The sequence below is a fragment of the Dama dama genome, chromosome 9 (assembly GCF_033118175.1).
Source record: "Dama dama isolate Ldn47 chromosome 9, ASM3311817v1, whole genome shotgun sequence".
NCBI lineage: Eukaryota > Metazoa > Chordata > Mammalia > Artiodactyla > Cervidae > Dama > Dama dama.
Window position 1 is genome coordinate 5,651,385 of NC_083689.1, and position 23,443 is coordinate 5,674,827.

The window sequence follows — 23,443 nt, forward strand, 5'->3', positions numbered from 1 at the left end:
TGCCTGGACCCTGTGAGAAAAGCTTGGAATTGAGGCATCTTCTTAGAGCTTCAGATAGCCGTGCACAGAGGGAAGTAAAACTGAAATATGGGCCTGAAGAGGCCATCTAGATGGTTAGCTCTTTCTTTCTTTCTTTTTAAATTATTTTTAATTGGAGAATTGCTTTAAAATGTTGTGTTGCTTTCTGCTGTACATCAGTGTGAATCAGCTATCAGTTCAGTTCAGTCACTCACTTGTGTCCAACTCTTTGCGACCCCATGAATCACAGCACATCAGGTCTCCCTGTCCATCACCAACTCCCGGAGTTTACTCAAACTCATGTCCATCAAGTCGGTGATGCCATCCAGCCATCTCATCCTCTGTCATCCCCTTCTCCTCCTGCCCCCAATCCCTCCCAGCATCAGGGTCTTTTCCAATGAGTCAACTCTTCGCATGAGGTGGCCAAAGTATTGGAGCTTCAGCTTCAGCATCAGTCCTTCCAATGAACACCCAGGACTGATCTCCTTTAGGATGGACTGGTTGGATCTCCTTGCTGTCCAAGGGACTCTCAAGAGTCTTCAACACCACAGTTCAAAAGCATCAATTCTTCGGTGCTCAGCTTTCTTCACAGTCCAACTGTCACATCCATACATGACCACTGGAAAAACCATAGCCTTGACTAGACAGACCTTTGTTGGCAAAGTAATGTCTCTGCTTTTTAATATGCTATCTAGGTTGGTCATAACTTTCCTTCCAAGGAGTAAGCGTATTTTAATTTCATGGCTGCAATCACCATCTGCAGTGATTTTGGAGCCCAAAAAGTAAAGTCTGACACTGTTTCCACTGTTTCCCCATCTATTTCCCATGAAGTGATGGGACCGGATGCCATGATCTTAGTTTTCTGAATGTTGAGCTTTAAGCCAACTTTTTCACTCTCCTCTTTCACTTTCATCAAGAGGCTTTTTAGTTCCTCTTCACTTTCTGCCATAAGGGTTGTGTCATCTGCATATTTGAGGTTATTGATATTTCTCTTGGCAATCTTAATTCCAGCTTGTGCTTCTTCCAGCCCGGCGTTTCTCATGATGTACTCTGCATATAAGTTAAATAAGCAGAGTGACAATATACAGCCCTGACGTATTCCTTTTCCTATTTGGAACCAGTCTGTTGGTCCATGTCCAGCTCTAACTGTTGCTTCCTGACCTGCATACAGGTTTCTCAAGAGGCAGGTCAGGTGGTCCGGTATGCCCATCTCTTTCAGAATTTTCCACAGTTTTTTGTGATCCACACAGTCAAAGGCATTTCAATAAAGCAGAAATAGATGTTTTTCTGGAACTCTCTTGCTTTTTCGATGATCCTGCAGATGTTGGCAATTTGATCTCTAGTTCCTCTGCCTTTTCTAAAACCAGCTTGAACATCTGGAAGTTCATGGTTCACATATTGCTGAAGCCTGGCTTGGAGAATTTTGAGCATTACTTTACTAGTGTGTGAGATGAGTGCAATTGTGCAATAGTTTGAGCATTCTTTGAGACTGCCTTTCTTTGGGATAGGAATGAAAACTGACCTCTTACAGTCCTGTGGCCACTGCTGAGTTTTCCAAATTTGCTGGCATATTGAGTGAAGCACTTTCACAGCATCATCTTTCAGGATATGAAATAGCTCAACTGGAATTCCATCACCTCCACTAGCTTTGTTCGTAGTGATGCTTTCTAAGGCCCACTTGACTTCACATTCCAGGATGTCTGGCTCTAGGTGAATGATCACACCATTGTGATTATCTGGGTCGTGAAGACCTTTTTTGTACAGTTCTTCTGTGTATTCTTGCCACCTCTTCTTAATATCTTCTGCTTCTGTTAGGTCCATACCATTTTATCGAACTCATCTTTGCATGAAATGTTCCCTTGGTGTCTCAAATTTTCTTGAAGAGATCTCTAGTCTTTCCCACTTTGTTGTTTTCCTCTATTTCTTTGCATTGATCACTGAGGAAGGCTTTCTTATCTCTCCTGTCTGTTCTTTGGAACTCTGCATTCAAATGGGAATATCTTTCCTTTTCTCCTTTGCTTTTTGCTTCTGTTCTTTTCACAGTTGTTTGTAAGGCCTCCTCAGACAACCATTTTGCCTTTTTGCATTTCTTTTCCATGGGGATGGTCTTGATCCCTGTCTCCTGTACAATGTCATGAACCTCCGTCCATAGTTCATCAGGCACTCTATCAGATCTAGTCCCTTAAATCTATTTCTGACTTCCACTTTATAGTCATAAGGGATTTGATTTAGGTTATACCTGAATGGTCTAGTAGTTTTCCCTACTTTCTTCAATCTAAGTCTTTAAGTATACATATATCCCCTCCCTCGCAAGCCTCCCTCCCACCCACCCCCATGGGTGGCAAGAGCTCCTAGCAGGGGAAGAGGAGGCCTGGGGCTTTCAGGATGCACACAGATTCAGGGACTGTGTGGCCCCAAACCCTCCCAAAAAGCTGTAAGGGGATTAGGAGCATCATCTTACAAGGGGCTTTATCTCTGTCCCAGAGCACATGTGGCCTTGACGGAGCAATGGAACAATATAAGATGTCTATTCCCGCTAGTATTGTTTTTGTTGGGGTTTTTTCCACGGTTGGTTTCTGGAAAATCCAAGACTATTAGAATTAATGAGGTATAAACATCCATATACAAAACCCACTAGCAATACTCAATTAAAGATATAATGGGAGACATCGGGGAAGATAGTGGCATAGGAAGTACCAGGATTCCATCCCCAGCTATATGACAGTAAAGCTGACATAATCTGTCTAATGTAATTATTTTCACACTCTGGAGTCTATTTAAAGGCTTGCAACTCCAAGAGGAAGACTTAAACCGTGAGTCTTAATTAATTTTGGTCAGTTTCAGGTCTGAATATGCTAACAGTGTCCTCCACCCTTCAGCCTCATGGCAGACAGCCGAGCCGGTGGCGAGCAGTTTGCCCATGGTTTATGGGAGCCAGGGTGGGCAATAAAGCCCTTGTTCTCCAAATACTGGGGACCTGAACTTTTATGCTTATTGCTTCTGATCATGGGGGCACAGATGCAGAAGCAAGCCAACATAAACAATCCCCACTAGCTGAATATGCTTCAGGGAATATAAAGAGCCAGAGCCTGGTTACCCCTCCCTTCTTTTTTCTCATATTCCCCTTTTGGGAGCCAGACATTCAAGGATTAGGACTTTTTATTTGTTGCTTAATAAAAGCAGCCACATGTAGGGGAGAATTTTTAAAGTTACTGTACTTGCCTGTAGAAAAGTGCAGGTTCAAAAAGACCCAAAATTTTAGATCTTAATCTTACACATTAGGCTGATCCCAGCACAAAGGCACTGTGAAGAAATTAAAAAACAAAACAAACAGGAAACCCTGGGGAAATCTGATTTTCAGATTTCAGTTACTACATTGTAAGACTCAAACATCCAGTTTTCAACAAGAAATAAAAAATCATAAGGCATACAAAGAAATGGGCCATTGAAAGGACAAACAAATCAACACAAACCATCCCTGAGAAAGACCAGATGATAGACTTATTAGACAAAGACGAGGTGACCAGTTAAGAAAACTATGCAGAAACAAAACAGAAATATCAATAAAGAAATGGAAAACATAAAAAAGAACCAAAAGACGTTTTGGAGCAGAAAAGTACAGTACCTGAAATAAAAAAATTCACTAGATACATTCCAAAGCAGATTTGAACAGATAGAAAAATCAGTGCACTTGAAGATAGGATGATTGAGATTACTGAGTCTTAAGAGCTAAAGGAAATAAGGGAAAAATACTGAAGAAGAGTGAACAAAGCTGAAGGAGCCTGGGGGACACAAGTAAGCAAACATACACAATGTTAGACTCCCAGAAAGAGAGATAAAGGAGCATCGAGATTATTTGAAGAAATGATGGTTGGAAACTCCCCAAATTTGATGAAAAACATGAATATAAGTATTCAAGGAGTTCAATAAACTCCAAGTAAAATACACTCAAAGAGACACACGATGAGACACATTGTAACCAAATAGTGAGAGATAAGACAAACGGAATATTGAAAGCATTGAGAGAACAAATTGTCACCTACAAGAGACCCTCAATAAGATTATTTTCAGATTTCTCATCAGAAACCTTGAAGGCCAGAAAGCAGTAGGTTGATAAGAGTCCAAGTTCTGACAGTAAAAACATTGCCAACCAAGAATTCAATATATAGCACAACTCTCCATCAGAAACTAGAAAAAGAAGAGCAATCGAAACCCAAATCTAGCAGAATGAAGGAGTTTATGAAGATCAGAGACTGACTAAATAAAATATGGGATAGAAAACAATTATAAAAAATCAATGAAACCTAAGGTTGTCTCTTCAAAAAGATTAACAGAAATGGCAAGCATTTAACTAGATTGACAATAAAAAAGGAAATTACTCAATTATTAGTTAGAAGTGAAAGTGGGGACATTACTTTCAATTCTACAGAAATGAAAAAGGTGTGTTAGGAAGTACTGTAAACAATTGTATGAAAACAAATTGGATAACCTCAATGAAATGTACAAATTCCTAGAAACACAAAACCTACCAAGATTGAATCACAAAGAAAATCTAAATAAACCTATAATTAATAAGGAGATTGAATCAGTAATCAAAATCCTTCTGACAAAGAAAAGCCCTGGAGCTGATGGCATCACTGATGATTTCTACCAAACATTTAAAGAAGAATTAACACCAATCCTCCTCAAACTTTTCTTAAAAAGAGGAGAGTACACTTTCTCATTCTATGAGAGCAGCATTTTTCTGATGTGAAAGCGAGACAAAGACACTGCAAAAAAAGAAAACTTTAGACCAATACTTCTCATGAACATTGATGCAAAAATCCTCTACAACATACTAGCAAATTGAATTCAGCAGCATATTAGAAGGACCCAATGGGATTTATTCTTAGAATTAAAAGATGACTCAACATATTAAAATCAATTAATGTAATACATTGCATTAAGAGAAAGAAGGAAAAAAATCATTTCGATTGATGCAGAAAAATAATTTGACAAAATCCAGTATCTTTTAATGATAAAAACACTCAACAAACTAGGAATAGAAGGAAAGTACCTCTACATAATAAAAGCCATTCATGAAAAACCCACAGTTAACATTATACTAACTGATCAGGAACAAGACAAGGATACCAATTTTTGCCGATTCTTTTCAACATGTTGTTGTTGGTGTTCAGTGGCAAAATCATGTCCAGCTCTTTGGGACCCCATGAACTGAAGAACACCAGGCTTCTCTGTCCTTCACTACCTCCAGGAGTTTGCCGAACCTCATGGCCATTGAGATGGTGAAGTCATCCAACCATCTCATCCTCTGTTTTTCCCTTCTCCTCCTGTCCTCAGTCCTCAGGATCAGGGTTTTTTCCAGTGAGTCAGTTCTTTGCATCAGGTGGCCAAAGTATTGGAACTTCAGCTTCAGCATCAGTCCTTCCAGTGAACAGTTAGGGTTGATTTCCTTTAGGATTGACTGGTTTGATCTCCTTGCAGTCCAAGGAACTCTCAAGAGCCTTCTCCAGCACCACAGTTCGAAAGCAAGACTTCTTTGATGCTCAACCTTCTTTATGGTCCAACTCTCACATCCATACATGACTACTGGAAAAACCATAGCTTTAATTGTATTCAGCATAGCTTTAACTCTATTCAACATAGTGCAAGAATTTCTAGCCAGTGCAAGAAAAAGAAATAAAATGCAACTAAATTAGAAAGAAAGAAGTAAAATTAGCTGTTTGCAAATGAATGACCTTATATGTGGAAAACCCTAAAGATAGCACACCAAAAGAAAAACAAAACAAAACAAAAATAAAACTGTTAGAACTAATTAACAAATTCAGCAAAGTAATAGGATACAAAATCAACCCCAGAGAATTAGTTGTGTATCTACACACTAACAATGAACAATCCAAAAAGGAAAATAGGAGAAAAGCTCCATTTACAATAGCATCAAAAAGAATAAGCTCAGAAACTTACATTTAGAAATCAAGTCAGTTTAGCCCAGGAGGCAAAACACTTATACCCTGAAACCACAGAACTTTATTAAAAGAAATGACACCAACAAATGGAGACAACCTGTGTCATGGATTGGAAGACTTAATGTTGCTAAGATGTTGCTGCTGCTGCTGCTGCGAAGTCACTTCAGTCGTGTCCAACTCTTTGCGACCCCATAGACAGCAGCCCACGAGGCTCCCCCGTCCCTGGGATTCTCCAGGCAAGAACACTGGAGTGGGTCGCCATTTCCTTCTCCAGTGCATGAAAGTGAAAGTGAAGACGCTTGGTCGTGTCTGACTCTTAGTGACCCCATGGACTGCAGCCTACCAGGCTCCTCCATCCGTGGGATTTTCCAGGCAAGAGTACTGGAGTGGGTTGCTATGCCTTCTCTGTGTTAAGATGTTAACACTATCCAAAGCAATCTGCAGATTTAATGCAACCTGTATCAAAATATCTAAAATTTATTTGGCATCTTAAAGAACCCTGAATAGCCAAAACAATCTTGAAATAGAAAAACAAAGTTGTAGGAGTTGTACCTTTTGATTTCAAAATTTACTAATCAAAACAGTATGGTTTTGCTGTAAAGACAAACACATAAACCAATGGAATAGAATAGATAGCCCAAAAATAAATGAGAGTGTATAGTCAAATTGTTTTTGACAAGAATGTCAAGACCATTCAATGGACAAAGAACAATCCTTTCCCAAATGATGCTGGGAAAACTGGATATCCACATGTCAAATAATAAAGTTGGACCCTTTTCCAACACCATGTACAAAAATTAATGCAAAATGAATAAAAGACCTAAACATAAGAGCTGAAACTATAGAACTCTTAGAAGAAAACACTCGGGAAAAACTTCATGACCTTGCATTTGGCAATCATTTCTTATATATGACATCAAAGGCACAGGCAACAAAAGAGAAAAATAGATGAATTGGACTTCACCCAAATGAAAAACTGTGGTGCATCAAAGAACACTGTCGTCAGAGTAAAAAGGCAACCCACATAATAGAGGAAAATATTTGTAAAACACAAAACTAATGAGGTATTAATATCTGAAATATTATTATAAAGAACTCTTCAAAGTGAACAACAACAACAAAAAGCTAAATACAAAAATTAGCCAAGAATTTGGACATTTCTCCGAGGAAGATGTATATGAATGGCCAATAGGCACATGAAAAGGAGTTCAACATCTTTGATCATTAGGGAAATAAACATCAAAACCATGATAAGATGGCATTTCATATCCTAATGGTGGATCACATCACATATAAAGAAAATGTGCACATCAAAAATAAAGAAAATTGATATTAGCATGGATGTAGAGAAATTGGAGGAGAAGGAAGGCAATGGCAATCCACTCCAGTACTCTTGCCTAGAAAATCCCATGGACGGAGGAGCCTGGTAGGCTGCAGTCCATGGGGTCGCTAGGAGTCGGACACGACCCGAGCGACTTCACTTTCCCTTTTCATTCTCATGCATTGGAGAAGGCAATGGCAACCCACTCCAGTGTTCTTGCCTGGAGAATCCCATGGACAGAGGAGTCTGGCGGGCTGCAGTTGGGGTTGCAAAGAGTCAGACGTGACTGAAGCGACTTAGCACCCATGCACACCAGTGACTCCACTGGACCCAGACTTTTCCTGGAGCGTTTTTTGATTACTACATTGTAGAGAAAAAGGAAGTAGATTAGTGGCTGTTTGATGACCACCTGCTTGTGGCTGATTGCCTAGTAACTGCTAAGGGGATGAGGGTTTCTTTTCTGAGAGTGACAAAAGTATTCTAAAATTAGCTTGTGGTGATGGTTGGACAACTGTGTGAATATATTAAAAACCCTGAATTGTTCACTGAGAGAGTGAACTCTATGGTATGTGAATTATATTTCAGGAAAATTGTTTTAAAAAGCAAAAAAAAATAGTTAAAATGGTAAATTTTACATTAAGCAAAAAAAAAAACAACTATATGCTTAACAATTTTTGAAAAAGATATAATGGAAGAGAGGGAAGAAAGATTGGAATTCAAATATGTAAACGTGTAAATGTCTACTACACAGGAAAGCAAAGGCAGAAGTGACTCTGATTTGAAGCTTGGACAGCCTGGTGAAGCACAGGAGTACTGTTGACAAGGCCTTCCGGCACAGATCTCCATTAGCATTTGGAATGATTACGCACCTTGTGTCCTAGGCCCCTGCAGATGGTGAGTGCCCATGGGGAGGACTGACCTTGCTGGTCCTTTCTTCTCCATGCCAGGTACTATGCTGAGTGCTTTGTGTACTTACTCTCACCGGTTCCTCTCCATAAACGGAAGAGGAGAGATTCTCTTCCTGTTCTCAGGGCACAAAGGCACTTTTCAGGGTCACTTTCTAGGGGTGTCCTCTCCCTCTGTCCCCTTGGTCAGGCCAGACCCAGTGCCCACTCAGGAAAGGATGCTTGAGAGAGCATCTCTTCTCCTGTCCCCTGGACTCGCTGCACTAAGCAGCTGCACACATTTCTTCCGTGGGTTCTTCAGAGTTCCATTTATGGAGGCCTTTTTATGCCAACGACCAGTGCTGGGGGTGGGACCAGCAGAATGGGTCTTGTAGACTGGCCACCCAGGAGCCAGAGATGTCGTTTCTAATTGGAATTTGCAACAGGTTACAGGGAGACGATCCCAGGTGTCTGGCAGGAGAAAGCAAATCTTGCTTGCCTCAAAAGGGTTCTATTAACATCTAGTGGAACTGGGCTCCAGTTTCGGGCTTTGCGTGAGGGGCAGAGGTGGCACCTACCCCAGAGCTGACCAGCATACCCCACTGAGCACTGGAGGTCCCCATGTATCCACATGTGCAGCTGCTTGCCCACTGAGGGACAGGAGACAATTTTGTGAAATGTTTAGTTTCATCAGCTGAAAACTGAACACCCACAGCTTGGCTGGAAAGGTGAAATCAAGCTGGGACTGCCCAGGCTGCTGTCTCCACTGGTTCCCACACCCCCAGCCCCTGTACCCCCATTTGTATGCCCTCTGTGGGGCTCCTTCTGGCACCCAACCTCAGCTTGGACTCTCCAAGTCCTTCTGACTCTGCTTTCAGGGCCAGGTCACCCAGAGGACAGAAGTCAGAAACAGGCTGGGGCCAGGTCTGCCGTGGGGGTATCCAGGCTAAGGCGAGCAGGGTGATGGGGAGATGAATCCCTGGAAGGCCCCTGGAGTGAGCCTGCAGGACTCCACAGTTAAGACTGTGGGGGCAACTTGAACATCACATGGGGGATAGTTAATCAGTCACAGGCTTGGCCAGGACTTGTTCCCACATCTGCCCCAAAGGCTTCATTCAGGAAGACTGCTCAACAGGGATATATGTAGAGCCCGAGAGAGGAAGCCCTGTCCACTGCACTCTCATGGATGGGCCCCTGCTGCAGGCCGGGCCCTTGACTTAGTACTGGATCAGAAGTGCCTGAAATCAGCTTGATTTCACCTTTCCAGTGCCTGTTCTGCCCCTACCTGAAGGAGGTCTGGCTGGAGACTTTGCACCAGTGCTGGCTGCACCCCAAGCACTCCGCAGTGCTGACAAGGAGAGGCTTCTGATGTCCATCAGAAGTCAGGCCCAGCCTTGACGGGGTCGCTGCAGGGAAGCTTTCAGCTGTGTCCAGAGGGAACAGAGGATTGAAGATGACGGGAAAGCCTTCCTGCAGGGGGAGACAGCTGCACAGGTCACTGGGCTCTCATCGCAAAGGGCCTGGAAGGCCAAGCTGTGGGGGCTGCACCCGAGAAGCTCAAACACGCTCAGGTTAAGGAGCAGTCCACAGAGCAGCTTCGGGCACAGCAGGATCCAGGCCGCGGCCGCTGAACTCAGGAACGTGCTTTCCTGGCTCCTTGAGGGACAAGATGGTCCAACAGTGCCATTGCATCAGCTCAGGGACCTAGGGGAAAGAGCTTTCAAGTGACACACAAGTTCTAGGATTGCATCTGAACCCTCTAGTTAGGATCAGGTCCGCCTCTGATTCATTCTTGTGGCCAACAGCACGGCAAATATGCTGATGGTCTAAGCCTGGTCAAAAACAACCTTCACTGTAAGACTCGACACTGGAAGCACTCAATCCCTAAACGGCTAGGACTGATAATGAAACAGAGATGGCTCCTGGGGGATGCAGTGGCTTGGGGGGCTGCCATCCCTGGCAGACCTCCCAAGAAGTGATCACTGGGCTCGAGTGGGCACAGAAGTGCCTATGGGAGGCAGGGCCTGCCCAGCCAGGGATCCTGGCGGACCAGCAGATCCAACAGCCACCTTGCCATTGCAGGTGGGCATGCCCCCGGACACTCAGCGCATCCGACATGGTCACCCCGGGCAGCCTCGGCCCACCCCCCAGCGAGCCCACGGACGGCGAGCAGGCTGGGCAGCCCCTCCTGGATGGAGCTCTGTCCTCAGCCTCCCTGGACACCCTGATCGAGCACCTGGTGCCCACCGCCGACTACTACCCTGAGGTGGGTGATCCACCCAGTGGGGAGGAGGGGTAGCAAAATGGGCTCTGTCCCACCATGCCAGGGGGAGACGGCAGAGCTGGGGCTGGCTGGGCCTGGGGGTGCCGGGGCTGGCAGGCACATCCTCCCGGGCCTTGTGAACATGTGCTGCCTTTCTGCTGTGTCCCCCCAGAAAGCCTACATCTTCACCTTCCTGCTGAGCTCTCGCCTCTTCATTGAGCCCCAGGAGCTCCTGGCCCGGGTCTGCCACTTGTGCATCAAGCAGCAGCAGCTGGACAAGCCAGTGCTGGACAAGGTGAGCGGCAGGGCCGAGTAGCGGGCCTCTGAGTGTGCGGCTCTCCCCTGACATGCCCCTGTGAATCCATATCTTGGATAGGCAGAGATTGCCCCTATTCACCTGCCAGGGGGTTCTGACTTGTCTGAAGCCCAGAGCCAGAAGGGCAGAGTCAGAGTCTTTAACCCCAGTGCTGTCCTCCAGGGTCTCAGGGGAGCCCCTGGGCTCACACAGCCCAGACCTGGGCCCCCAGAGGATCATGAGGCGAGCCGCGTCTGTGGCCGGGGGTGGTCCTGCAGCGCCTGCTGCGCTGCCTGCCCCCCGCATCTTCTGTTCCATCCTTCCTTCTGCCGGTCCGCTGATGGCTCAGCCTTCCCTCAGTGCCCCCCATCCTTTCCTCTGTCCCTCTCTGTATCCCACGGGCTGCGACTGTATCTACACATGAGTCAGGAGGGTCCCACTGTCCAGTGACAGAAACCTGATTTCAGCTGACCTAAGGCCAAGGGACTGCACTGGCTTACATAACTGCAGTCTCGAGCTACTGCTGGCTCCAGGGGCTCAAACATCAAATGGTCTTTTTCCCTAAGACCCCTTGCTTTGTTCTCCTCTGGGCCAGACTCTCTCTTGCAAAGGCAAGTTCTCTGCCTGGTGACAGGCGGCCTCTGCGGATCCAGGGTCCTGGTCTGCCCTTCCCAATCCTATGGGAGGAGGATTCCAATAAAGATCCTGATCTCGTTGGCTTAGCTTAGGCAGCATGCCCCTCTGTGGGCCAATGCCATGCCCTGACTGGCCAGCACTTATCTGGGATGTTCCTGAAGCCCTGGGGTAGGGCCAGCTGGAAATGGGGGGGAGGGGGCCCCCACAGGCGAACTGAGATGCGGCCACCACAGAAAGGGAGATAGGATGACTGGCAATTATGAGTAAGAGATGACCCCCATTCCAAACATGTGTCTGTCCCCCTCTGCTCTCCGTGGTCAGCCCCCATGCCCCGTCTGTCTCCTGGGACAGAGGAAGGAGAGGCCCACCTCCCCCGGCCATCGCTGCTGACCCCCGGGCAGCCACATGCACAGTTTGTGGCTGAGGCAGTGGCCGCTGTGACCACCCACCTCCCATGCATCCCTCACCACATGCAGACGACCCTTGGCTTGCCTTGCAGGCCCGGGTCCGGAAGTTTGGCCCCAAACTGCTCCAGCTGTTGGCCGAGTGGACAGAGACGTTTCCGCGGGACTTCCAGGAGGAGTCAACCATCGGTCACCTGAAGGACGTGGTGGGCCGCATCGCCCCCTGTGACGAGGTGGGCAAGCCAGGCCAGAGTCCTTTCAACCTGTCTCCACCCTCACACCTGGTTCCCAAGCCTCTTCCCAGGCTGGCCTCTGTGCCCTCATCTCCCCACCCGCACCCTGGGGCCCCTCTGAAATCAGCCCCTTCCTGTCCCATCAGAGAACCAGGCACTGGCGGAGCTGGCAGGGAAATCAGGCCTCTAGGTCCAGACCTGGTCTCTTGAGCTCTCTCCTATCCTGGTCTCATCAGATGGCAAGCGAAGGGCTCTTAACAGCTGCCTGGTCAGGTCAGTGGCCCAACAGGCTGGCTTGGCAGAACCCTCTTCCCCAGTGGCTTGGGAGGCAGCCTGTGTACAGGGCATCAGGTGCCTCTGCACCCCACACCTTGCCCTGTTCTCCCAGCTCATTACTCTGGGGAAGGCACTTAAAGGTGAAAGAGGAACAAAACTCCCTACCTCCCAGGATTGGGGTGAGAAGACTGAGCGGGGACTGCATGTCGCTTGCCTTGGGAAGAAACTGAATGTGGCAAGTTGATAGCCCCGGAGTGGGTCTGCACCCAGAGCCAGCAAGAGCCAAGGGAAAACTGCTAAGGCAGGCTGAGCAACAGGAAGCTGCAAAGGCCAAGGCCCAATGAGGCTCAGAAAGGGAGACCGTGCCCTGGGGTCGTTTCAGAGACAGGGCAGGCAAGTTAGTTGTTCTGAGAGCTTGATGAGATGAAGGTCATCTCCTCCTCTGCATCCCCTGATCCATCTAGGGATTGATTACTACACTTGGCTTAGGTGCAGCAGGCAACAGGTTCAGGGAAGGCTCTGGATGATTAGATGACTGGATGGATTAGGAGAAGGAAGCAGGAAGGGGAAATGCTGACTGACTGATTTGCTACATAGTTGGCTACTTTGATGGGTAACTGGAGGGGGGAAGAGAGATGTTTGGGCAGTGGGGTAGGCAGGGAGATTAATAGGATAAGTGGCTGTGGAAGACTGATGGAAAGAAGTGAAGGAGAAAGGCAGAATGATAACTAGTGAGTGGGTAGATGGATGAACAGATGGATGGGCGGGTGGGTGAATAGATAGGTGGATGGGTGTGGATGGGTGGGTGAGAATATGGATGGGAAGGTGGGTGGGTGGATGGATGGCTGAGTGGGTAGATGAATGGATAGGTGGATGGGTGGGTGAGAACATGGTTGGGGAGGTGGATGGGTGGGTGGATGGATGGATGAGTGGGTAGATGGATGAACAGATGGATGGGTGGGTGGTGAATGGATAGGTGGATGGATGTGGATGGGTGGGTGAGAACATGGATGGGGAGGTGGGTGGGTGGGTGGATGGATGCATGGATGAGTGGGTAGATGGATGAGGACAAATGTTAGAATGGAGGGAGGAAGGAGAGATAAATGAATTGATGCATCTGTGGGTGACTTTATAAAAGGGGAGGTGGGCATCACAGATGGGTGGAAAATAGATGGGTACAGAGATGGTGGATGGATGGATGGAGTAGAGGGTTTGTAGGGGGATGAGAGCCCGGTCTTCTGCTTTATCTCCACCCCCCGACAGTAGACCTTCAAGCAGTGTGAAGTCTATGCCATTGACAAAATGGATTATCTGCCCTTGTCAGGCCTGCCTCTGCCACTGGCAGAGACATTTCAGAGGCAGACCCTGCCATTCTGGACACAGGGGGTTGGGACAGGTGTATGTCCTGGGCTTGTTTCTTTGAGAAGCAGTGCCTCCTCACTAAGCCCTCAAGGATCTGTCGGGACCATGCTGGGAAATCTTTTCTAACCACCGAGTGGATGAGAATAAGACACAGCCAAGACCTGTGAATGGGCTGTCGAAAGCAGTCATCCACCAGGTGTGGATTTTCAGAGCTGAATAACTCGTTTAGGGAAGTTCTCATCCCTTCCCATGGAATCCAGTTAGTTTTGCTAAGTGATGTAACCCGGAACTGAGATTCCCTAGTCCCCGTGCTACCCAGCCAGGCAGAGGCCAGGGATGCCCCATCTGTCTTTGTGAGTCCCGCATTGCCCTTCTCCGGAAAGCACTTACTCCAAGGGGATGTGCAGTAGACGTTACTTCCCTTTCCCGGTGCTTCAGGCAGCCTGCAGGCTGCTCCCTTCCCAGCACAGGCTCAGTCTCAGCTGAGAAAGGAGCTGGTGAGCTCTGAACCAAACTGGTAAGTCAGGACCCACGGGACTCAGAACGTGAGGTCAGGGTCAGACCGTCTGAGACCACAGCGCTGTGACTTTGGGCGAGGTGCTTCCCCTCTCCAAATGTCAGTTTCCTCATCAGTCAAATGGAGATTATAACTGTCCCCACCACACAAGCCTGAGGCAGAGTCCCTGCAGTCACCTGGGCTTGTATTTCAGCACTTGGTAAACGTAAGCTGTGATGAGGAACAAATTCTTTCCAAAATCCAGGCACATGGGGATTATTCTTAACTTTCGTGAAGCTTTGTTATGGAACTTTTCACACATATACAAATATAGATAGTGGTAACCATGAACTCCTGTGTGCTCACCGCCTGGATTCATCAGTTATCAACATTTGGCCAAACTTGTTTCTTCTCTCCTTTCACACACTTCCTCCTCCGTCCAAATGTTTTTGTTTTGAATCATAGACATTATATATTTTGCTCCAAAAACATCTTGGAATCATCTTGTAAAAGATTTCTGGTACAGAGATGACAGGATCAAACGACGTGAAGTGTGGCGCACAAAACAGCGGGAAGCACACAGGTGTTTTCAGAGCGTGTGTGCCCTGGGGCAAGTTCCCCAACCTCTCTGGGCCTGTGAGAGGGAAGATGACATCCCTCCCTCGCAGGACGGCGAGGAAAACAGCGCTGCTCGGGGATCTGAAGGAGGTAGGACAGGCCAGAGGGGAGCGCGGCTTCCCCGTCAAAGCGGCTGTGAAAGGTGACGCCGCTCTCCTTCTGCCTGACCCCTGCCATCTCCTGGAAGCCTCACGGTCTCCCTGTGCTCCCCACCACCTCTCGGTAGCCGGGGACACGCGGCTGGAGGGGCTCTGAGGGGCCCTCTTCGCGCCTGTGGAGTCTGAGCTGCTCCGGCTTCGGGCCCCTCTGCTGGGCAGGAGACCCGGCCTTAGACGGTGGCTCGCGTGCCCCCTCTAGAGGCTGGGCTCAGCCGTTTCACCTTTTGGCGGTGCCAAAGCTGAGAGAGACTGGGGACCCCCAGGGAGGCCTAGAGGGTCGGAGACCTGGTGAGAGAGACAGGGCGGGAGGACAGCAATCCCCTGGCCACACGCACTGGGCCCCTCGGAGGAGACTGGCCGGGCAGCCCTCTCGGCCAGCAGCCTTGCTCCCCGACTCACACGGCTGGCTGCTGGCTCCCCAGGGGCGCGGGTGGCGGCCGCCGACTTAGACAACAAGCTGGCGATGGGTGCAGAGCCCCTGCCTGTGCTGTTGGACATCGGCCACGGGCTCGCTCAGGAGGGAATTTCAGGAACTTTAGAAAACAAGGGTCTTTACTCGTCTGGATGTAAACCGACCCTAATCACAGAACACTGCGTCCAGGAGAACTTGAAAGCCCCTGGAGAGCGCTGCCCCTCACCCAGGCCACCCTGCCACGGCGACCTCCACGCTGATGCCGGCTCTGCACGCAGCGGGCGGCACAGTGAGAACGACAGAGAAAACAGCCCGGCCCCTGCCCTCCGCCACTGGGGGAGCTGAGGCGGCAGGGCGGCCCGGCGCTCCGGATGTGGGCACCAACAGCGACAAGGAACACGTGGGCTTTCTCGGGGGTAGGTCCCCGGGCCTGCCTGCATTCACCAAGATCACACAGCCTGCCTCCACAAGGGGTAGAGATCACTGAGCAAATGAGACAGGGTCAAATGCCCTCCCCACATTTGGAAGATTCACCAAAAAAAAAAAAAAAAAAACCAACAGATAAGCTTGAGGTTAACACCACTAGAAAATTTTGAAATGAATTAGCACACAGTAAGTGGCAATTTGGAGTGGATATGGGTTCTATAGAAACAAGTCCTGCTAAATTGTTTGCATATTTTTAAAAATAGGGGCAGTGCGCGGCTCTATCAAACTATAGCCACAGACGTACTTCATCCTTGACCTCAGTAGGCTCTGCAGTCTACCTTGGAGAGGCTGACTGACGAGAAGCAGGTGGAGGCCGGGTTTGTCCAATCCGGTAATGTGTGTGGGTCCCTCCTGTTCATTCTGGGCACCAGCAAAGAGAGACCCAGCATGGCCTTCATGGAGCTGGTTCTCCAGTGAGAGGCTTGGGCAAGGGCTGTGAAGGAAGGAACGCAGCTCGGAGGAAGAAGGCTGTACAGGTCCTGCCTGGGCTGTGGGGCAGGAGAGACGGTGGAGGTGGCCCGTGTCTGGAGCATAGACAAGAGGAGCAAGGCCACACGGAGGCCACTCAGCGTGGCCGGAGCCGACCTCAGGACCCCGAGCCACGTCGGGCTTTTGTCTTTGCAAAAGTTTAGGGGAGGAGGGTGCAGTGGTTAGATGTGTGTTTGGAACAGAACGCTCTTGCGGCAGGGTGGAGTGGACAGAGGCTGGCGGGAATGCACGGGGCCCACCGAGGAGTTGGCTGCAGCCACCAGGGAAACAACTGTGGTGGAAGACACGGAGAGAGAAGCAAGCAAAATCAAGAGGGCTGCTGATGGTCTGGAGCGGCCCGAGGGAGGTGGTTGAGGATGGCTCCCGGCCGGGCGCCTGAGACGGGGGCAGCCCTGCGGAGGATGGCATGACTTCTGATGGCATGTGTCTGGCCCAGGTGGCCCCTTACCCATGCGGCTCTGGAGATCAGAGGAGAACTCTGTCCACACACTGTCCATACAGTGTCCATGCTAAACGACACTCTGGAGGTGAACCAGAAAACCCAGGAGTGAAGTACAGAAGATGATCAAGAGAGGAGGAGATGAGGCAGGAGGAGCGCAGCATGCAGCCACAGGGCAGACCAACAAGCCCGCGGACGGCCCAAGGCAGGAGAGCTGGGGAGCCCAGGCAGACGCTGCCTGAGAAGCAGCGCCCTGGCTCTCATGACAGCAGGTCCTCGGTGACAGCGAGGGTCAGCCTGGCGATGAGTGCAGTCAGGTGGGCTGGTGGAGGGCTGAGTGGGAGATGCAGGAACTCGACAGCCAGTGTAGCCCCCTCCAGACTGAGTAGCGGAGAGATGAGGGGCGGGTGGAGGTGTAGGGGCTGGCTGGTGACCAATGTGTGTGCTGGGGCTGACTTTGGCTGGACCTGACTCGCTGCCTTCCTGACACTCAGATGAAAACCTGGGAGGCAGCATGTGCGGTAAGCATACTTTGGGATACAGCCCTGACAGCTCAGTTGGGAAAGAATCCGCCTGCAATGCAGGAGACCCCGGTTTGATTCCTGGATCGGGAAGATCCACCGGAGAAGGGATAGGCTACCCACTCCAGTATTCTTGGGCTTCCCTCGTGGCTCAGCTGGTAAAGAATCTTCCTGCAATGCAGGAGACCTGGCTTCGATCCCTCGGTTGCAAAGATCCCCTGGAGGAGGGAACAGCTACCCACTCCAGTATTCTGGCCTGCAGTATCCCATGGTCTGTGTAGTCCATGGAGTCACAAAGAGTCGGACACAACTGAGCAACTTTCACTTTCAAGTTGAGAGGGGGGTGTTCCTTCCACTGGCAACAAAGGGAAGTCAGACCTCAGCTCACCCACACACTGGGTGCCTTCTTGGTCTGTCCCTCACGACTCTGGGAGTCAGGGTCAGCATTAGGGTTTGGGTTCAGGATCAGGCTCCGTGTGTCCTGAGGGCTCAACCGAAGCTGTCCTGGCCACTCCACAGAGAAGCACTTTCATAAATTGTGGGGACACCATCTCCAACAAGGGTGGGCCTCAGTGCTCCTCCGAGCCCTGTCAGAGACTTAAGGGACTGCCGAGGTCCCCAGGCAAGCCCTACACCCTGCTGCCCACCTGCAAAATGCCTGTGGGTTCGTGCTTGTGAAGAACATGCATTTTTCCTATTGGAAATTACCTAGCAGTGCTGACTATTCACGACCTTCTCCTGAGGCATCTGGGACCAGGCCCCACTGGAAACCCCACCTGCCTGCCTGACACCTTTTTGCTGCCAGCAGTCCAGACCCCAGATGCCCACTGATGCTCCCAGGCCAGCTCCCGGCTCGAGGGGGTTGAATCTACCTCTGGGGGGAGCCATTTGCTGACAAATTGGGGGGCCTGTTCTGTGGGTTATTGACAGCCTTTGGGAAGGTGAGGACATCTTGCTCCATAAACCCAGCTAGTCTGAGGTGCCTTCCTTGGAAATAGTGGTCTCTGAGGGGCAATAATCGGTTTCGCTGTGGGGTGGGAGGGTGGTCCCGGCACCAAGCCCAGGGCATTTGAACTGCATGGTGAGGGGCCCTGTTGCTACAGTAAATGGTTATCAGGTGTCCGCTGCATGCCCAGAGCTCTATCACAGGTCAACTCCGATTCCCTGATGCCGCCGAGCTATCACTGCAAGGGAGTAAATAACCGCACTCATCTCCTACAGTGGTCCCACAAGGAAGTCACGTAGGGTGAGCTGGAGAAGAGTGCACGGGGCAGAGGAGGGACAGAAGGCTGGGCAAGGAAGGCGTCTCTAAGCTAGGCCTGGGAGACAGGAAGGGCCAAGCAAAAGGCTAGCATCCAGGGAAGGGCCCGTCCCACGCCTCCCTTCCTCCACTCCCTGGCAGTGCCCGGCCCACCTAGACAACTCGGGCTGCTTTGCACCCCAGTCATCCTCCCTGAGGTGTGCTCTACTCAGCTCCCACCGGCGATCCTGCGGCCTTTGCCCCAGCCAACCTTGACTGTGAGCCCCAACCCCAGCCTGTCCTGAGTTGGGTCTTGCTACAGGGTGTGAGCAGGTACAGGTGCACCTCGGAGTAGCCCATCCATGTCAGCGGGGAAGCCTTCCTGTCTCAGACATTGCTATGCAAAGGCGGGTTTCCCAGCCTGAGCACCATCTCTACCCCACTCCAGGCATACAGAAAGAGGATGCACCAGCTTCTGCAGGCTCTGCACCAGAAGCTGGCAGCTCTGGGCCAGGGACCGGAACACCTGCTGGGCACCGACAAGCCCGTCTCCTACAGGACCAAGCCTCCAGCCTCCATCCACAGGGAGCTCCTTGGCATCTGCAGCGACCCCTACATGCTGGCTCAGCAGCTGACCCACGTGGAGCTGGTGAGCAGGCCCACGCCACCCTCCACCCAGACCCAGAGCCTGGAATGCTGAGCGTAGCCAGCCACCCCTCCCCCATCTGGTCCCGCATCTCATCTCAGCCTAACCCGGGGTCTGAACCCATCCCTTCAGGGCCACCCCGGCATCTGCAGAGGGCCCTGACTCTGGAGCAGTCTCTCCCTATGCCTGGGGTGAGGAATAGAAGGGCTGCAGGTACCAACCTTGCCTGACTTACCTCTGGCCTGTCTGAGTCCAGGCCTCAGACAGAGGAATGAGGTTCATATCCTGGCTCTGACGCCACCAGATGTGTAATCAGCCCCACAGCTAGCACTTTCCCTGCCCAGGTCTCAGTTTTCCCCATCCAGGACTCACACAGCCACTGCACCCACCCCAGCTTTCCAGAAAAGTGCAAACAGCCTTTATGGTCAAGACTTACATTCACTGTCTCATTTCATCTTCCCACCACCCGGCCAGGTAGGTATTATTATTGTTCTCCTTTCACAAATGAGGAAGCTGAAGCCCAGAGCTTTAATTTAAGTGATTTGCCACAAGTCACACAGCAGAAGGAACAGAACCAGGATTCGTTTCTGACCCAGACCCCATGCTCTGAGCCCCTAGGCCTACCCTAGAGGGAGCGGATCATTGTGATGACCCAGTTTTGAGCTTGGTTTCCTAGGTATTTCACCCCACGAGCACTCCCCATGGAGACTCTGCCCCTGCCCCTGTGAAATGCAGCAGCCCCTGGGCATAGGAAGGGAGGGGCTGACACCTTCGGGATGGTGCTGAGCTGGCAACCCGGGGCAGGGCTATGGACCCCCCGTGAGAAGGGCAGTGGGCCCATGCCAGGCAGCCAGCGGACATCCCTTTCTCCTTTTCCTGACCCCTCTTCTCTCTCCGCTGCAGGAACAGCTGCGGCACATTGGACCTGAGGAGTTTGTCCAGGCTTTTGTGAACAAGGACCCTCTGGCCAGCACAAAGGTAGAAGGCCCGGGACGGACTGTCCAGGCAGGGACCCCTACCCATGAGTCCCTCTGTGGGATTCCCAGAGCACCAGCTCAGCCAGCTCCAGAGGGGCCTGGAACAGAGCATATGGGCTTGGCGGGGACGTGCCCATTCCACCCATGCCCCTAGCCTAAGGCTGGCACATCCCAGCAGCCCTGAGTCCCAGGGAAGCCTGGGAGGGCGGGATGAGTCTGACGAGGTCAGCCACCCAGCGAGGGTCGGGGGCAGTCCACCATCCAAAGCCCTGGGTGGGTTAGAGAGGGTGGAGGTTCACACCAATGCTGCTGCAAGACCCCCGGTGTGCCCTCCTGGTGTGTCGTGGTGGGCGCCGATGCCCCCTAGTGGCCACTTGGGGAACGCAGGCCGATGCATGCTGTCCCAGAAGTTCAGGGCACACGCTCTTCCCTCCGAAGGCGGATTACACACCAGATTTCAGAGCCTGCCCCTCTCTCTGAGAGCCCATTCATCAGTCTACCTGGTGTTTATCAAGCAGTTAAATCTGAAGCAGAACTGGAAATGTTATGTCTTCTTCCCTGGCACCTAATAAAAGAAGTACAAACTAAATGTACAATTGCATTTCACCTGGATAAGCAGAGATTAAACATTGTGGGGCTGTGCGTGTGTGTAGGGAAAGGAGTAGTCTCACAAATGGCTGGTAGGGGGTGAAATTGGCACAGCCACTTTGGAGAGCAACTTGGCAATAGAACCAACACTTGAAATGTACACTCTGGACCCCGACTTTTCACACCTAACAATTTATCCTACAGGTATATACACACATCTGTATACACAAAGGTGTACACACAGAGATATCTGGGATATTTTACTGTGTTTTATGACCAAAGGCTGGAAGCAAACTACCTTACCATCCACAGGGACTCGACTAAATATCGTAATACATCCATACATAGAAGGCTGTGCAACGGTTAGAATAAGAGCGTCTGTAAGAATGGAATGAAGGACATGGTCTCTTTGGTGGCTCAGACGGTAAAGAATCTTCTAGCAGTGCAGGAGATCTGGGTTCAGTCCCTGTGTTGGGAAGATCCCCTGGAGATAGGAATAGCAACCCACTCCAGTATTCTTGCCTAGACAATTCCATGGACAGAGGAGCCTGGCAGGCTACAGTCCATGGGGGTGCAAAGAGTTGGACATGGCTAACACTTTCTGGGGCCTCCCTCATAGCTCAGCTGGTAAAGAATCTGCCTGCAATGAGGGAGACCCGGGCTCGATCCCTGGGTTGGGAAGATCCCCTGGAGGAGGGAATGGCAACCCACTCCAGTATCCTGGCCTAGAGAATCCCCATGGGCAGAGGAGCCTGGCGGGCTACAGTCCATGAGGCCACAAAGAGTCAGACACGACTGACTGACTAAGCAAAGGACACAGCAAGAATGGAATATTTGCAAAAGGTCCATTGTTGAGAGATGAAAAAGTAAAGAGCAGTGACAAAGAGCATGTGACCATCAGTGTAACAGAGGAGGACACATAATACAAACCTGCTTGTATGTATGTGTGGACAATCTCTAGGAACAATGGAACTCTGAGGAGCTCATCATGGACCTGGGAGCAGGAGTGGGGAGACCTTGCTGCTCTTAGTGGGTTGTTTGTCTTTTTGTTTTGTTTTGTTTGGGGTTTGGGCCATTTCCAAGTATTATTTTTTATTGTGAAAAACATCATGATTGTTTACCCACTCTACTGTAAATGAACATTTCTGTGTTCTAGCCTCTCAGCTATTATAGATATTGCTGCTATGAACATTCTTATACATTTCCTATGTATGTGGGTACATTTTTTTCTAGAGCATCTGCCGTCAAGTAGTTTAGTCCCAGGACAGCTTTCAGTCTTAAAAATTATGGAGGACCCCAAAGAACTTCTGGTTATGTAGATTAATTACAGAAAGTTCCCTACATATGAATGACTTCCATTTTGAGGGCACGTTCATAAGTCCAATTTGTTCATAAGTCCAGCAAAGTTAGCCTACCTAGCCAACTAACACAATTGGCTATATAGTACTCTGCTGTAATCGGTTTGTAATACTTTTCACACAAATAATACATAAAAAACAAACAGAAAAATAGAGAAGGCATTTTAAATCTTGCAGTACAGGACAACAGCTGTCATACAAGGGCTCACTGGGGAAGGGAGAGGAGGTGGGAGATGCTAGAACTGAAGGATAAACAGCAATAGGAGATGGAGGGCAGGCTGCCACTTCGCTCATGTCTGATGTTGATGGAACGCACATTCACATCTTTGAAAGTTCACAACTTGCAGGTTCATATGTGGGCAGCTTATTGTCATAACAGCTACCTGTATTTATTATATTGAGCTGCCCTGTGGCTCAGAGGTAAAAAATCTACCTGTCAATATAGGAGACATGGGTTTGATCCCTGGGTCAAGAAAATCCCTTGGAGAAGGAAATGGCAACCCACTCCAGTATTCTTGCCTGGGAAATCCCATGGAGAGAGGGGCCGGGTGGGTTACAGCCCATGGGATTGCAAAGAGTTGGACAACACTTAGCAACTAAACAACATTTATTATATTAGCCTATAAGGCCAATAACTTTAAAAAATGTTTATTCAAAGTCATAATAATACATTATATGTTAATAAGTTACATATTTTATGAAAAATAACTCTATTTTCCAAAAAAAGTAATGAGAAGAGTGATATTGCTTTACAGTATTTTTAAAAATTTCTCTCAGTTCAGTTCATTCATTCAGTTGTATCCAACTCTTTGTGACCCATGCACTGAAGCACACCAGGCCTCCCTGTCCATCACCAACTCCCCGAGTTCACTCAAACGCATGTCCATTGAGTTGGTGATGCCATCCAACCATATCACCCTCTGTCATCCCCTTCTCCTCCTGCCCCCAATCCCTCCCAGCATCAGGGTCTTTTCAAATGAGTCAGCTCTTCACATCAGGTGGTGAAAGGATTGGAATTGCAGCTTCAGCATCAGTCCTTCCAATGAATATTCAGGACTGATTTCCTTTAGGATGGATTGGTTGGATCTCCTAGCTGTCCAAGGAACTCTCAAGAGTCTTCTCCAACACCACAGTCCAAAAGCATCAATTCTTCAGCGCCCAGCTTTCCTTATAGTCCAACTCTCACATCCATCCATGACTACTGGAAAAACCATAGCTTTGAATAGACGGACCTTTGTTGGCAAAGTAATGTCTCTGCTTTTTAATATGCTGTCTAGGTTGGTCATAACTTTCCTGCCAAGGAGTAAGCGTCTTTTAACTTCATGGCTGCAGTCACCACCTGCCGTGATTTTGGAGG

The 23,443-nt window shown here is 49.4% G+C and overlaps 1 protein-coding gene across 4 annotated transcripts in view; it reads left to right on the forward strand.

Moving 5' to 3' along the window:
* Window positions 1-23,443, forward strand: part of RASGEF1C (RasGEF domain family member 1C) — a 113,044-nt gene that overhangs the window by 64,133 nt on the left and 25,468 nt on the right. For all 4 annotated transcript variants that reach the window (XR_009694010.1, XM_061149623.1, XM_061149624.1 and 1 more), the window contains exons 2-7: window positions 8,057-8,199; window positions 10,272-10,455; window positions 10,625-10,747; window positions 11,883-12,020; window positions 18,966-19,166; window positions 20,067-20,141. Coding sequence is in view for 3 of the 4 variants with exons in the window: in XM_061149623.1 (XP_061005606.1) it covers window positions 10,306-10,455; window positions 10,625-10,747; window positions 11,883-12,020; window positions 18,966-19,166; window positions 20,067-20,141 (687 nt within the window). In the remaining variant the exon portion in view is untranslated. The remainder of the gene's footprint in view (window positions 1-8,056; window positions 8,200-10,271; window positions 10,456-10,624; window positions 10,748-11,882; window positions 12,021-18,965; window positions 19,167-20,066; window positions 20,142-23,443) is intronic.